General features: G+C 40.7%; 1 protein-coding gene and 1 long non-coding RNA gene across 2 annotated transcripts in view; one reads left to right on the plus strand and one right to left on the minus strand.

The window, feature by feature from the left end:
• SEMA3A (semaphorin 3A) overlaps positions 1 to 3,048 on the minus strand; it is a 170,490-nt gene extending 167,442 nt beyond the window's left edge. The window contains exon 1 of the mRNA XM_054183185.1: positions 2,691 to 3,048. Coding sequence (XP_054039160.1) covers positions 2,691 to 2,802 — 112 coding nt within the window. The 5' untranslated portion in view covers positions 2,803 to 3,048. The remainder of the gene's footprint in view (positions 1 to 2,690) is intronic.
• Positions 2,781 to 14,841, plus strand: LOC128901294 (uncharacterized). Its single transcript, XR_008463451.1, has 4 exons — positions 2,781 to 2,901; positions 7,208 to 7,325; positions 10,400 to 10,480; positions 10,612 to 14,841. It is a non-coding gene; the product is annotated as an uncharacterized LOC128901294 (long non-coding RNA).
• The last annotated feature ends 814 nt before the right edge of the window (positions 14,842 to 15,655 follow it).

The raw sequence follows: 15,655 nt of genomic DNA on the forward strand, positions 1-15,655 counted from the left end.
TTCCGATATCATAAGTTTATTTTACTCAGCCACAACACTGTATGGAGAGGCAGAATGAGTAACTGGGTAGCTTCTTTTCCTAATTGCTGGCAGTTTCAATAGAGATGAATCACATAGTATCACATAGTCATATAGCGGTGAGGTACCCTGAGAGATATGGATTGGCACGTAAGGCATTCACTCAGTGCCTAAAAGGTGTATTTTCAATACCTACAGCTCTCAAGGCTGTTCCTACGCAAGGCGTTAACATTGATCTGTGCACAGAATACTGTGCTGGAAGCAAAATTTGTCTGGAAAAGCACTAGCTGATAAGGCTTATTTTTCCCTGGCTACTAATGATATCTCCATACTCGGGGATCAATGCAGCCGCACAGGCAACACGCTCCTCTTGACCTGGCCAAGCATTTACTCTGGTACTTAACATTAAGGATGTGAGCAGTCTGATCTGATTTTTAGGGTTACACATGTTTTAAGTCAAATATGTGATTAAGTACACATACGAATCAAAGGCCGGGGTGTGAATTCCTGTAGGTCTTCAGACTTTAACTGGCTTTGAATTAACTACGCATTTACTTTATTTCCTAGATCGGAAATCGGGTTGCTCAGCATTTGAAGTCATTTTCTTTTTACAGTGATCCGCCAATTATAAAAACAGTTTCAATGTTCCTTTCAGTTTCCTGTTTTGCTCATATAGGATTGACACTATATTAAAATTTCTTGTATGATGCATTTAAAAACATGAAAATGGGACCCTTCCTCTCAGCAAGAGTAGAACTGGAAAACAACCAAGCAGCAGAGTAGCAAAATGTTGCTAAACTGTATGTGGATACAGTACCAGTGGGGTGAAAAAAGAAAACAAACAAACAAACAAACAAAAAAAATTGGAAAACCACTATCAGTCACATTTGGCCATCCTTTGAAATGAGTTTCTGTGAATTTAGGCAGTATGAGCGGGGGTAGCAGACTTGAGCCACCAATAAAGTTTAAAAGGGTAAAAAAAACACCAAACAATAATTAATTAGCCATTAAACCCCTTTACAGGATACTTTTACAGCATTTACGCTTCTGTATACTAATCTGAGTTTCAGTAAGATTGTGAAAGTTTGGAAGCAATTAAGAGTTTTTTAATGAGTTTTTTGACATGACATGTAGTTATGGCAGAAGCTTTCTTCAGACACCATTATTCAAAATAATCAATTTTCTGTTAAATATAAATGGCTTTTCTTATGAAAATCAAATGAACAGATTCTGAACCCCTTAAACTGTTCTTTTCATATATATCTTTTCAAGTTTAAACACACACAAATATGCATATATGTGTTCTTTAATAAAACCCTGCACATGCATTTGTTTCATACAATGCATCCAAGTTTTGCAGGTGTTTAATTTTTTCTTTCCCTCATCTGGAGTGCGAAAATGACGTCTGCCTTGTATCAGAGAGGACTTTTCCCCCCTCTCATTTGCAGCACGAGAAAGATGAAAAAAAAATTGGAAAACATATTTCTACTGGCAAGAGACGTATTGACACTATACTGTAAACTGAGATTGACATCTATGACCAGGCATGCACACACATGTTCTCTTTTTTCCCCACTGTAGAAGCAGTGTGTTACTTTTCCTCCCTTCTTTTCAGAACCGTAGCGGCTGCTCCTTCTCTCAACCTTCAATAATCTGAGATTTATGAGGAGGCAGCTCTTCAGAGAGAAATGCATACGCACATGCATATAGCTCTCCCTTTTAGAAATAGTACTCTACAGCTCTTACGTCTCAAACTTCTTTCCTAGTTGCACATTCTCCAGATTTGGTGAATTCCTCTGAAAATGCACTTAGAGAGGAACTATGCTGATAAAGACAAGAGTCTGCCTACTTCAGAGTCCTTCTTTAACACTGGCAGTATTAACCAAAAGTTAATTACTGACAATTGCAGTGTGAGTGGCATTACACCATTTCAAACATAAATGTAATCTCACAGCGCTCTTTCTTCAGTTACACCTTCCCTGTGAACTCTAATGAGATACATCAGACTACACCGAAAACAATCTCAGTTCAAATAAATTGCACCGCATTAAACATCCATAGGCAGCATTTTCTAGAGCTTAACAGTCCTTTCCTCCTTTTCTGGACTGATCTGTTCCTTCCAGTTTATAGTTTCTTGGCAAACCCACCATCTACTGCTTATGTTAGGCATCTGATTGTCAGATTTGTACAAACTGAATATTCATGACTTGAAAATTAACCACTTCATGCCTAAAAAAAAAAAAAAGGAAAATATAAATCTTCATCTATTCCATGCTGTTTGAAACAGATCTGGTATTGTGGCTGCGCTACATGCCCAGCCCGGGAGAGGTTTGCTGGGTGGCCAAACACGTCTCACCGTCTGAAAGAGTAAAGTCCGATGAAATAGCACAAGGCTGCAAAACGCTCCTCCACGGATCCGCACGATCCGGAGTCCTTGTCTGCAAATGCAACTAACTCTTCTTTGTTTGTGTTTAAACTGCGTGGTGCCGACCGCAGCACGGAGTGGCTTTTAAAGTAATTCTCTTTTTTTACCCCAGAAATGTCTCCTAATGCCAATCTCCCCTTCGGAAGATAAGGCAAAGCGGGGAGGAAGGTGGGGAGGGGAGGGAGCGACGGGGCAAGGAGGAGAGGTTTTGAGGCAAAGCGAGAATGAGAGAGAACAACAGACTTACCTTTATAGGATAATTTGAGCCTCGGCACGTTATTCTTCACATGCTGGCAGTTCACTCTTCCTGCTAGTAATACTCCCAAGGAAAGCAAGGCAATCCCCCTGAGCCAGCCCATGCTGCAGCAGCCACTGTAGGGTCCCTGCGAGCCGGAGCCGCGGCGCTCCCCGTCCTGCCGGGCGCCGCCGGGGAACTTCAGGCAACCTGGGGAGCGGAGGTAACAGGTGATGGGGGTGGGCTCCGCTCCGCGCCCCGCCGCGCCCCGCCGCGCCCCTGCCGCCGCCACCAGCCGCCACCAGCCGCCCCGGCCCCCCGCCTCGCCGCCGGGGCAACTTCAAGCCCCTCTCACGCACACGCCGCGGGCCGGAAAAGGAGGCAGCCCCCGGGCGAGAGTGGCGTGCGGGCGGGGGGGCGGCATGATGCGGGCGGCGGCGGGCGGCGGCGAGGGCCGGGGGCAGGGGCCGGGGCCGGGGCCGGGGCCGGGGCCGGGCCGGGGCTGGGCGAGCGCCCCGCTCCCCGGGCGGCGGGCGGGTCCCGGGCGGCGGGGGCGGGCGCGGAGCGGCGGCAGCTCCGCGCTCCCCGCGCACATGGAGGGGAGGCGGCGGAGGGAGGGGGGGGGGACGGGGGGACGGGGGACACCGGTTCTCCCCGCGCTCCCGAGAGCGGCTGACAATGGGAGCGTAGGAAAGCTCGACACCCCCCCCCCCTCCTTTTCCCCTTCCCCTGCTGTGACAGCAGGCATGCAAATAAAAAAAAAAAATAATAAAAAAAAAAGAAAGAAAAAAAGAAATACATCGCGGGAGAGATTAGAGGAGGGAACAGAAACCTCCACCGAGCTTGGGAAAGGCACGGAGCTATACATTTCATCTCATTGTCCAGGTTGCTGGGTTCGTTCTTGGGGGGGGGTTGTTTTTTTCTTTTTTTTTTTTTCATATAATTTCATTGTACGGTTCTGATTAAAAGATGCATGTCCCCCTTTAAAAACAACAACAACAGCACAACGCAACCCACAATGTTGTTAACCCACATAAATAACGTCTCCTGCCCATAACGTAATCCTCTCCGTGTTGCTCCCAGTTAAAAAACAAGTAACAAAGTCTGCCATCAGCGTAACTTTACCACCGAAGCTTTTAAAGCCTTGTTAGGGAAGGTTGCTGTAACCCTCCCGCCCTCCCCACCTCCTGCACTACTCCAGTTCAGCGAAAGAAATTCCTAGTAAAGCCCACTTCAACAATCAGTTCAAGACATGTACAGGTCTGGAGGGGCTTATAAATTACTCTGGAGTATTCTCTGAAGTGTTCTTGTAAGTTAAAAACGTTCCAAACCTTCCAATTTTTAGGACTGTGTGATTATTACAATCTTATAATTTTTATGCAATGAAACTAGATAATGATTTTTGTTTGTTTGTTTAAACAAAAGGACACAGAAAATCCCCGGAGATCTTCTAAATGTTAAGAAGCTGTAAATACAAACATATAAGCAAACTTAAGCTCTTCCGTCCCACACATCTGAAAAAACCCTTCTAGTTGAGTGATAGTATATTAAATTTTCCGTGCTGCGCTAGATATCAATTTAATGTGCATTTTGGAATGTAATGTCTTACACAGATATGTACCCTGTATTACGTTCCTAATGCAATATTGACAGGAACGCTGGCAATCGACCTTTACAAAACATTGGCATCATCAAAGAAGTGTGATGACCCCTCTCTATTTTGTTCCATACTTGTCTAGAAAAAAGAGTCCGTGAGTGCTTTATGATGACGGCATTTCAGTGAGATCTTTTCCTTCCTTTTACCATTATTTACTGAGGATTAAAAAACAGTTATCTAGTCCCACCGACGATGACCGCACTACGCTGCATTTTACAGAATACAGCATCTCTTTTCTGTGTTCAGACCTGGCTACTAAACCAGCATCTAGGAAATAGTCTCAACTTTGAAACTGAAGTTCATAGTTGAAAATGCTGGTGTCAGTGTGGTTCTAATTAAAATCTAAAGACTCATGCAGAACAAGGCTTGGTGCTATGGTAAAGCAAGGGCTAAAATTCTGTCATTGCTGCTTTCATTGCTTAATGTTCACACACCAGTGGAAAAGAAGGGGCTTTTCCCCTCTCCTCTTTAACAAATTCTTCTGCTTCCTGAGTTTAATTCATTAATCCCGTGGCATTGTATCTGCCAGATTCAGCAATTCTATTGATCAGCAGCATTGTTAAGAAAACAAAATCTAAAAATAATGTTGATTTTGGTCATTCCCACACTTGTTATCCTGAGCATTTTCATGCTCCAGGCAGTGGATTAGAGCTCCAAAATGACAAGAGACGCCTGTCTGTTTTCCATGGATTACTTGCTACAGACATTCACTCTGCAAAGGAATTCATGTCACTTTGAGATTATTTGGAGAATTGGCCTAATGAATTATCCTTTTGTATTGAGCAAACAATTAGAAACAACACACAAAAGATGCACCATATCCAGGACTTTATAAAGCCCATCATTTTACAATGATGTTGTTACACTCAATTTACTCCTAGTTGCATAAAGAAGGCACAACTATTTTTTTTTTCTCCTTATAAGAAAAAGAGAATGCAAGGCTAAAATGCTATCTTTCTAATGTGGAATGAATGTGTAACGGTCCAGACTATTTTCCAGCAACCAAATAAATAAATCATGGTCCCCAGTCAATATATATTTTGCCCAGAAAATGTATGGATTAAATACAATGGGTACTAATTTATCCAAGATTGCATTTGAAGAGATAAAATACAGCATCATTCTAGGAGAGATGAGAGGCACTGTCTTTTTGCATCCTTCATGTGAGAGACCGCTCATGTTTTGCCTTCCTCGGTGGGATATGCCAGTCTAAAGACACAGAGAAGGGTAAAAAACTGGTCCTGTAGGTCGTCCTCCTGCTATTTAGCTCTAAGTAGTGCTAATCAGCTAGTCAGGATAGCATATGCTACGCCCCCTTATAAGGAGAGGGGCAATGGCAGCACTTCAGTGGTGCTTGAAGAGGCTTTGTATCTCAAAGACGCCCATTGCCATATGTTGCCTCTGCCAAGGCGAAACTGGGCTCTGCTTGGAAGGAACGATTTGGCCAACGCTCCTACAGCAAGTGCCAGAAACGTCAACTCTGGGAATTTAGGGTGGGCAACAACTCACTTTCAAACAACAATCTATTAACCTTTTTTTTTTTCCTTTGGTCTTTTGAAAGCTATCTAGCTGCTGAGTTTAGAGAGAGGGAGAAAGTAAAATCCAAACGTCCCTCTGTTCTTCAAATAATAACCTCCTGAAGAAAAGACGACCACAGTTATTAGCTCATTTAATTATTCCATTATTGCTCAGCAAGTTCAAAAGAAATAACAGTTCTTCTGCATCATTTCCCATATTTCTTGCAGATTTTATTTTTATTTTCTGTAGTGGCATTTATTTGACATTCTATATAGTGTTTTACATCTCAAAACCCAGGCACGCACTTGTGGGCTCTGTTTAACATTTCTGGTCTCATGCTGTGTGGCATTATGATTTGTTTTTTTGCTTTTTTTTTTTTTATACCACCTTTCAATATGTGCAGCAACCTCACATTGATGGATCCTACAAAAAGTTGTACTTGGATGTGGCTGGACATTCACTGTTGACCATCCATGCAGAATTACTCTTTCAGTCACTTGCACGTTGGCACCATTTGGTGCTTCTCGTTACTCAGAAACAGTATTACTTGACTCATGATTACTTCAAGTCTTCTTGCTGCTGCTGTGATTGTTAGACTTAGCAGCTCTTGAAAGCTTAACTGCTCTAAGAAAGTCTTTAGTGTGCTTTAAAAATGTACTTATATATGGAATTGTTTCCTGTGTTTTAGATGAGTCATTACTTGTTTATATTGATGTGATCAGGTCCTTCTCAGAACTACACAGGAATTACCAGAATCTGTTTTTGATACGCGGTACTAATCCAGTAATTTTTGAGGGAAAGATTTCTTGGGTTAAGTGTGCAATTTCTGGTTAAAATCAGAGAAAAAAAAAACCTCTCAGACTGTATCTGATTGCTAAAAATCTCCCTAGGGGACACGCTCCGGTAGGAAATGTGAAATCTTAACTCAGATATGCTCCCTGCTATTTTCTTCCGTAGCAGGTGAGTTGCTTGATAAGCAGAATATTTACAATTCTGCAAAGGGTCCCTTTGAAATTGCTCCAGTTGTATACATAATGATACTTGTAACATGCTTTAGAATAACTGAATCATTATTAGCCCCAAAGGAGGCTCATTCTAGAGCCCAATTATAAGTGCATTTGTCATGTGGTGTGTGAGAGACCCAGGATGCAGTTTCACAACACATCCACTTCAGAAGCAAAATCCCATTTAAGATCCAGACATCAGCTACTGCTTTTTGCTTTTATGTCACGGGCTGCTGCTCCCTCACTTGGGACGCTACAAACTTTTTGTGGGGACATACTGGAAACATGATGAAAAAGAATGTTTAAAAATAGTCCTTGTGGGGATATGAAAAAGGTTGTTTTTCATGCAGATGCAGTGCACGCACCAGCTAACGGAACAGAGGAATTGGGAGCTGGCATTGAGGAAAAGCAGCAATGCAGAAGAACTTGGGATGTTGGCCTCGCTTCTGAAGGAAACATGTCATGAAGGTCTACCTCTAGGTTCAAGTCTTTTGCCTATATTAGACAGGAATCTAAACCTAGAATCTATTTCTTGTAGTTGTTCGTGCTTTTTTTTATGGAAGGAAAAAAAAAAAAAGAAACCTGTAAAAGGCCTATATGGTGAAGAAAAACGTTTCTGATATCCAGACCTGCTGAACTGGATATCAGCTATTATTTTTACAGTGTTGATGATTATCACATTAGCTCAAGAGGTTATAAATAGCTGCTTCCACCTGGATTTTAAAGGATTTAAAATTCTGTGGAGTGGCACTTTTTCAAGTTCTGAAGCAATCACGGTGCAAAGTTACTTAAAAATGCATCAGCGAAAAGGGAGTTGGAAGTGTAGAGTTTTAACATTTTATCAAGCTGGAGATGGCAAAATCACAGGCTCACATCTAGATCTGGAAATATTCTTGCTGTTGGAAGTCTAGACATGTCTTCCCCAGCGCTCCCTTGGGCTATGTTGCATTTGGTAACCTTATTTGAATCTCCTGAATCTACACAAATCCGTAACATTTCTTATTATTGCATGTGATCGGGTTGCTAACCACGCCAGTTAGTATCTGCATTCTTTCAATAACACTGCGTCTTACCATCTTGTCACAATCAGCTTTTCCTTCATTTCTCGGGACTAATGAGACTGTACTATATGTGATGCGTGTACTTTTGGCAGCATAATGGGATCGGTATCAGTATGATGTGTTTTACTCACAATGCTTTCAGGTCTATTAAACACCTCATCAAATTCTTCAAAAATATTCTTCGCATCCTGTTCTGTAGACAGGTTATATGCCTGTCTGAACAGCAGCATTTTCGGCTTGCTCTTCAAACCTAAATAAACATTTTCTGTTCTCTTGGCCTCTGCTGCCTGACGTTCATCTCATACGCAAATGTATGGCAACTGTGATACCCAGACCCCTAGTAAGAAACCCACCTTAATAGCTCAGTGCAGGGCATGTGACATTAATAAAAGTTACAAAAAGCTTATTTTCCCCAACTCCTAGTATGGGTCAGTAGCTTCTGTTTCTGATGGATTAGCTCTGAGGTACTTATCCAATTTGAACAAAACTTCCAAGTCTATTAACTTTCAAGTACAGAGACTTCCGTCCCTCTGATTGCTTATGTTTATTGGCTGTTGGGCCTTCGCTGAGGAAATACTGGCAAGGACATATGTTTTTTTTACAGGAGATGAGGGAAATGCAAAGAAATATTTGATGTTCTAATTCTTCAGAGAAAAGCCAATTTAAGAAAAATCATTATAAAAAGGAAAACAAAGGAACAGCAGCCATGAAACTTCTGGCTCCTTAAATTCTATTCCAGGTCTGACATGTTGAACTTTGTTGAGGGAAATCTAATCAAGCCGGAAGGTCTCCTCCCAAATGGCCAGCTGCAGAATGGCTTGCTCCCCTAACCCAACAGTTTGAATGGTTGGTGGGTTTCTGAAAAGATAGCTGGTAAACCAGTCCTGTCCTTTTCCCCACTGCTGGCTGAAGAGCCAGCTTGCAAGGTGTATTATGCACACAAATGCATTACAGATTCATCTGCTTCAGCATTCAAATCCAATTTTGGCTTTTATCACCCATATTTTTTTTCAAAATTGGAACAACTGACAAGACATAAAATATATTTCTGCAGAAAACCCAAGAAAATGCTACTACTTAGAAAAATAAGACATAGATGGATATAAAGATATGGTTTTCAGGGTTTCCTGCTTGTCTTTGAAAGTCCACTTGTGGTCTGATTTGCATCTTTAGACCCCTGTATACTTTTTGAGGTCTGATCTTAAGAGATTTGCTCAGGGCCACACACTAAGACATTAACAGGACAAGAAATTGATCCTGTGTTTCTCACATACTGTGCCAACAGTCGCATCCTTACCTCTTCATTTGTCATCGTATGCAAGTCATTCCTGTCAGCCCTAAAAGTCCCTCCTTATCACTCGGTATACAGAAAATCCCCAGTTCTATTGTATCTGGGATCCATCATGGCCAACCTTTTGGCCCTATGTAATTTTGCTTAGTAACCTTTACGGCCAACTGTCAAAGACTTGAAAGACACAACACTATCTTGTGTGCCACCCATTCATCACAGGCTTTTAAATAGTCCAGGTGAATTGCAGCAAACCACAAACCAAAAGTGTATGCAGCATCTGCTATGATCATTGTTCTTTTCTGGACCTTTCTTCTTCTCTCTCTGTTTTTTGTTTTTGTTTTTTTTTTCCCCCCTTCTTGTGCTGAGTGGTTCATTGGTATATGACAAAGATGTAAGACCAACAAAACCATAACCATCGGCTGTCATCTTCATACATCTGCCCTATTTGACTTTCTAGACTGAAAAACTTTTTAATGAGGATGTTTTTTTTCACAGAAAACTTACAAGTCTGATTTTGTTGAACAGAGCATGTGGGTGCAAATCGTCTTTGGAAGATCAAACAATATCACACAAAATGTAGAGGCTAAAGAATCATTTTATGGCTTCTGATGCCAAAACTGATAGCTATTTAATCACTGCTCAGATAGTCTGTGGAAACTGGGAATGGTAGGTAAACTGTGATAGCTTAGGAAAACTTGGTTGAACTTTCGATAATTTGACCTCTGTGAATGCTTTTAGAGTCAGCAATACGTAGAAGTGTGTGCTAGAAGAGGAGGGGGAGGAAATTCAAAGCAAAATAAGCTCTAAGAAAGCATTAACTAACTCTCTCTTTCCCGCTCTGAATCCCCAGTGAATAGAGATTTCAGCAGGGGAGGGGAACTTTATCCCTCCTCTGGACTGAATTTGTAACTATTTCAGAAAAGCTTCCCACTACATTATTTTCCTATTTGTTTCTCTGAATCAGAGTTCATGATATTTTAGGCAGGTAAATATAGACACAGAAAAGAAAGATTCCTTCTGTCTCCCAAAGTCTTGAAATCCAAAACAAAGTTAGGATGGAGCTGAACTGGTCAGTCACATAAATCTTGTCTGGAAATTCAAACGTAGGTTGAACACATGCACACACATATACCATAAGACCAATTCTCTAGGAAAATAATTGGAAACCCAGCTTGTTTTCTGTTTCTCAGGCATTCTAGAAATACTTCGAATACTTTGCTGCTTTGACATTTGTATGTGCACACAGAGAGCATAACTACAAAGCGCATCAGGTAATAAAACACACATCCCTGACTCTGTAATGAGTTTTTTCCACCAGCACTTGGGCTTGGTGAAAGTGCAGTCAAACCTAAGTTTGAACAGTTGCAGCCCATCTTCCCTCTTTTCTCTTCTCTCCGAGCAGGGTATGAAGCTGCAGTTGCAGTGCTGAGAGCTCCCTGGCGCAGCTCACGCGGTGACTGAGGACTAACGGCAGTGGTAAAGGTGGTAAAAGTGGTAAAGGAAACATATGGCCAGATGTGGGGAGGAGCGCTGCACCGCGGCAGCCTGACACCCTGTTGTAGATCATAGGATAATGGAGATCTGCTGACACTGTGTAACATCTTCCTGCTCCCTCAGAGCCTGCCCCAACGCCAGCACCAGAGGAAGAGAGACAAAGATGCTGGTACTGCCCGTAAATATTTCCCACGACAATAGAAATTCTTAATTCTGGACCAGAATTAGCTACTTAGCAACAAACACCTTAGTGACTTCTGATCAGACTAGGAAGGTTAAAAAAAAAATAAATTCATATACCAATAAGCCAGGTATTCTGTACACACAAAATAATTTAATTAAAGCATATTTTATGTTATACCAGAATAGTCATGGAAGAAGACTGGACTCATGCATGCACACTATCTAAATGTATACATAGAGATGATACATGTTGTATATGCATAGTATAACACAAAATTAGCATAATTGGCCATCTTCATTTTCCCTGGCATTTCACAATATCTCACAGATGGATCCCTCAGGTTTTCTTTTTTGTTGTTGTTTTTTTCTTTCTGTTTAAAACTTACATGCATCATGTACTGGTTTCATTAATCTCTCAGCCAAATTCCAGAGTATTTCTTAAAGCTTTACATAACAATCTTATAAACTATAAATATATGTCTATGAAGGATGCTTTTCTCCTTTCTTTTTTTTGTTTTTAATTTTTTTTTCATGTTTATCTCTACCTTCAAGTGAAACAGAACAGGAATATGTTCATAAAGACAAAAATTCCATTGTTTATACTGATCGGCACAGACTAGGCAATGAGGGGGAAAAAACAATGCATCTGTTGAATACAAATGAAGACAGCAGGTTGGTGCGTGAGTACTTAGGTTCTGAAGCTACTTGTCATTTGCTTTTAGTGGCTGAAAGCTCACTCTCCTCCTCCCCCCCTGCCACGGAACAAAGTTATGGAAAACGCAGTGACTTCAAGAAGATGACTTTACATGAAATAGCAAAAGCTGACGCACACAAGGCCAGTCTTTACCCGTTTGAAGCAGTGTTCCACCTCAGGCCTAAGTTTACCAGGGACAATTTTATTCTAAACAGTCCCTTTTAGCTGCTGTTAAAAAGCCTTGAAACTCCTTGCATGATGTTGCTAACGACAGGGAACAGTGTGCCGAAGCCTAGAATTACTGTCCTTAAAGGGTTTATTATGATGGCAAAACCAACTGTTAGGGCAGCTCCCTTGTGCCCAAAAGGTCTATATTGTGCTTCAGCAAAGGGGGGGTTTCACAATAAATTGTGAAAATTGGAAGGAGGAGAAGAGGAAAAACCCAGCACCCCAGACTTCAAACAAATCTTGCTCTCCATTTTTCTTCCGAAGTGTTGAACGGTTCATGACGTCATGTGATGTGTGGTAATTCCCCCTTCTCTATTTTGAAGGGAATAAATGGGTTCTATTTCTGAGAAAATGTGTTAAAGCCAAATTTTACTCTCAGTTACCCTGATGTCAATCCCAAGCAACAACAATTCAAATGCAATTCCTCTGGATTCACGCTGATGTAACAGGGAACAGAATGTGGTGCTTGAAAAAGCAGCTGTCACCTTATGGAAAACTTTATGAAATATCTTATTTGGAAACAAGCATTCTTCCGTGCAGTGTGTTTCCCTGTACTTCTTTTCTCTCATTCTTTCTTTCTGAAGACAGTGCTTTAAAACAGAATCACTGTTGTTTCTGAAGAATTTATCTGCTTCTGCACTTATTCCCCACCTGACATCATAATCCTCTGTTTGTGACATGATAATAATTTTTACAATGACCAATTGTGATACTACAAGCTGGGCTTAAAATCCGATCCGAAAAATGCTTTTTACTCTGATAACTTACATAGTGTCGTATCAACTTTCAGCTCAAGAGATAATAATTTCAACCAAGTGACATCAATTAAGTTTTCATGCCAGGGAGTGGTACAATAGATATAACTCCCTAGAGATAGTTCCCTCTGGAGTTTATGGGTTTATGATTTGACCTTTAAAAATATTTCCACTCTCTATCCAATGCTTGGTTATGCAAGTCTAATGATTTTGCTGAAGTAGAAAAACATTACGTATACAATTCAGTCCAGTCTCCCACAGGAGTTAAAAGTCGCAACCAGAAGAAGCTTAAGAAAAGAAAAATCAAATGCAAATGTATTTCTCATGAATTGTTCAGTGAATTTCAGATACCATAATGATTTATGAGAATAACCTGAAAAGCAACATCCTTCTTGACAAGTGCTGAGTGAGTACCCTTCTAAAGTTTGCAGTCTTGTGTTTGAGGATCCTGTATTTTTGCTCTGAAATTCAGTGGTTTCTCTGTTCATCCTACCATCTTTGGCAGTTTTACCCGGAGTTATTCATAGGTTTCAAATTATGCACATGCTTTGCTGGATCTGCGCCCATGTGTGTTGAAATTTTGTTATGAGTAGGACAGCCAGCACAATCCAGAATCAGGGAGAGCCAATTTTTGTTTTTCAGTGCACTTTGTACTTTAAGGAAGGACCTCCAGGAAAAATAGGAATCTAAGGGAGCAGGTTATCAGATGCTGCGTAGCGTGAACCTTCTCTTCCTGACAGCTGAAAACACTTGAAAAATGACAGACTATGCCTAAACTGAAGCCTGATGACTAAGTCATCCAGATGCAGGACCAAGATTTCTAGAGTCTCAAAGTTTCATGTTTAAGTAGACCATTATATACAGATTTGAGCTGTAATTTTTTTAAACAAATAGTAAACTCTGAATTGTTTAAATGACTGGATATCAACATGTTTCCTTCTTTAATAGATATTTGTAAGGAAATAATTTCCTCAAATATTTTGCTGTTTATAAGATGCTAAATACACTAACCAACAGGTGGAAAAAATAAACTAATATTTTGTGAATATTCTCTACTGCAATCGTTATCTTACAGACATTATTTCTCATTAAAGAGCTCAGAAGTTCCCACTCTTCCACAAGTTTTATCGTCCTAGGTCAAGAGAAATCTGGCTGGTGAAGGAGTTATTTTCCTCTTGGTAAAATATCCTGCTGTGGTAAAATGTTCCACCTGGAGTGCCCAGCTACAGGACTGTAAAAGTAAATTTCTCTGTGCTCTCGTCTCCTTGAAAGCCATGTGCACACAAGATGAGTCTCTTACACCATAAGATGGATCTCTGATGACATGAATTAGTATATAGCATGTGTTGCTTTGGAAAACTTTGTTTAATATTGAACACTGGTTGATGATACTCTCCAGTGATATCACATTACAAAACTGATTATAAAAATACCACAACCACATTATGGATAAAGTTATCCATTCTGCTTGCCACACCAATGCCTTACCATGGAAATCCACCCTAGATTTATTGACCGCAAATTATTGTATATGTGAAATAAATTAGTTGGGGAAAGAAGCATATCTTTATGGCTTTCAGCACATCTCCTCTGGAAACAGCATGAAAAATGCAAAACCTATTTCACTAATCTCTTCCAACTTTTTGTATATGCAACAGCCACTGCCTCAAAAGCCGTATTTCTTCACTGATCACATTTTCAAGACTCCTAAAAACAAAACTTTGAAACTACAGTTTGATAGAGACTGTTAACTTGTTTCCTTGTTTATATGTTTATTTTTTTAACGTATTATATAGTTCAATTACTGGAAGGGATAAGTTTGAGATGGTTACTGTTGTTATTGCATGAAATTGATCTGGGCTCCAGCCAAACGCAAGTCTCATTCTCATTAAGACAGAGACATTCAGATGAAAATTAAGACCCTTCTAATGAAATACACTGGAGGATTAAGTTACAAGTGGCAGGACACATTACCTTATTTATCTAGTTGTGCTCGCATGACTTGCTAGGCCAGCAGTTATGACAAACGTTCCTTGCCCAACCTATTTTCAAGACTATTTCCATTAAAAGTAACATGATTGAGTACACTGCTTTGCTCATAGTTGAGATATGCTTCAATGTTTATATCAAACCAATTAAACTGTGTTGTTTTAAAGCAATAAAAATGGTTCTGTAATTGCCACATGTTCTTCTCTGCCACTTTCAAGTCTGGAGACTTGGAAATAGTTTGCAAGCTTTCTGTGCACGCTATTTCATCCTCACGCATTTGACCTTTCAATTTTTTCTTGCATCGATTTGTATGCTAAAACATTCTAGATCTCTTTTCTGTGTGTGACCGTAGTTTTTACTTATCTTTTTCTAATATTTAGAATAAAGATAGCTATACTGATACATTATTGCTGTTGCTGTTATTGTTGTTTTAACCATTTTTCTTGCTTACATGTTATCACGGTTGTACCTACTGTGTTACAGGCAAAATCACTGAGCAGCTAGGTTAAAACACTGTAGTTGCACACAATCATGTCATTAACATACTCTTGCTGGCAGTTGAAAAATGTGTTACATAGCGCTCTCTGACACATCTGGTCTTGTGCAATATGTACCATCGTCTTCATAAGCATGTGTTGATTTTGAGTGCCTCCATCTGAAGCAAAAAGAGCCTGAATTTCACATAATGGGTGTCCCGAAAAATGTCTTTCATAGAACGATATATTTGGAGGCAAGTAAAGTTAGCTACCACTTCTGAAAACCTCTTGGGAAGCATTATTAGTGAGTTTAAAGTTGGGGAAAAGAAACTATTAAAAATTCTCTGCTATTGGATCTCTGTATGCAAGTAGACAAATGAGGAAGGCTCAACGTGAGCTGGCAACGTGCACTCACAGTCCAGAAAGCCAACCACATCCTGGGCGGCATCAAAAGAAGCGTGGCCAGCAGGTTGAGGGAGGGGATTCTGCCCCTCTACTCCACTCTGGTGAGACCCCACCTGGAGTGCTGCATCCAGCTCTGGGAGCCCCCAACATAAGAAGGACATGGACCTGTTGGAGCGAGTCCAGAGGAGGAACACAAAGATGATCAGAGGGCCGGAGCACCTC

The sequence above is a fragment of the Rissa tridactyla genome, chromosome 1 (assembly GCF_028500815.1).
Source record: "Rissa tridactyla isolate bRisTri1 chromosome 1, bRisTri1.patW.cur.20221130, whole genome shotgun sequence".
Classification (NCBI taxonomy): Eukaryota; Metazoa; Chordata; class Aves; order Charadriiformes; family Laridae; genus Rissa; species Rissa tridactyla.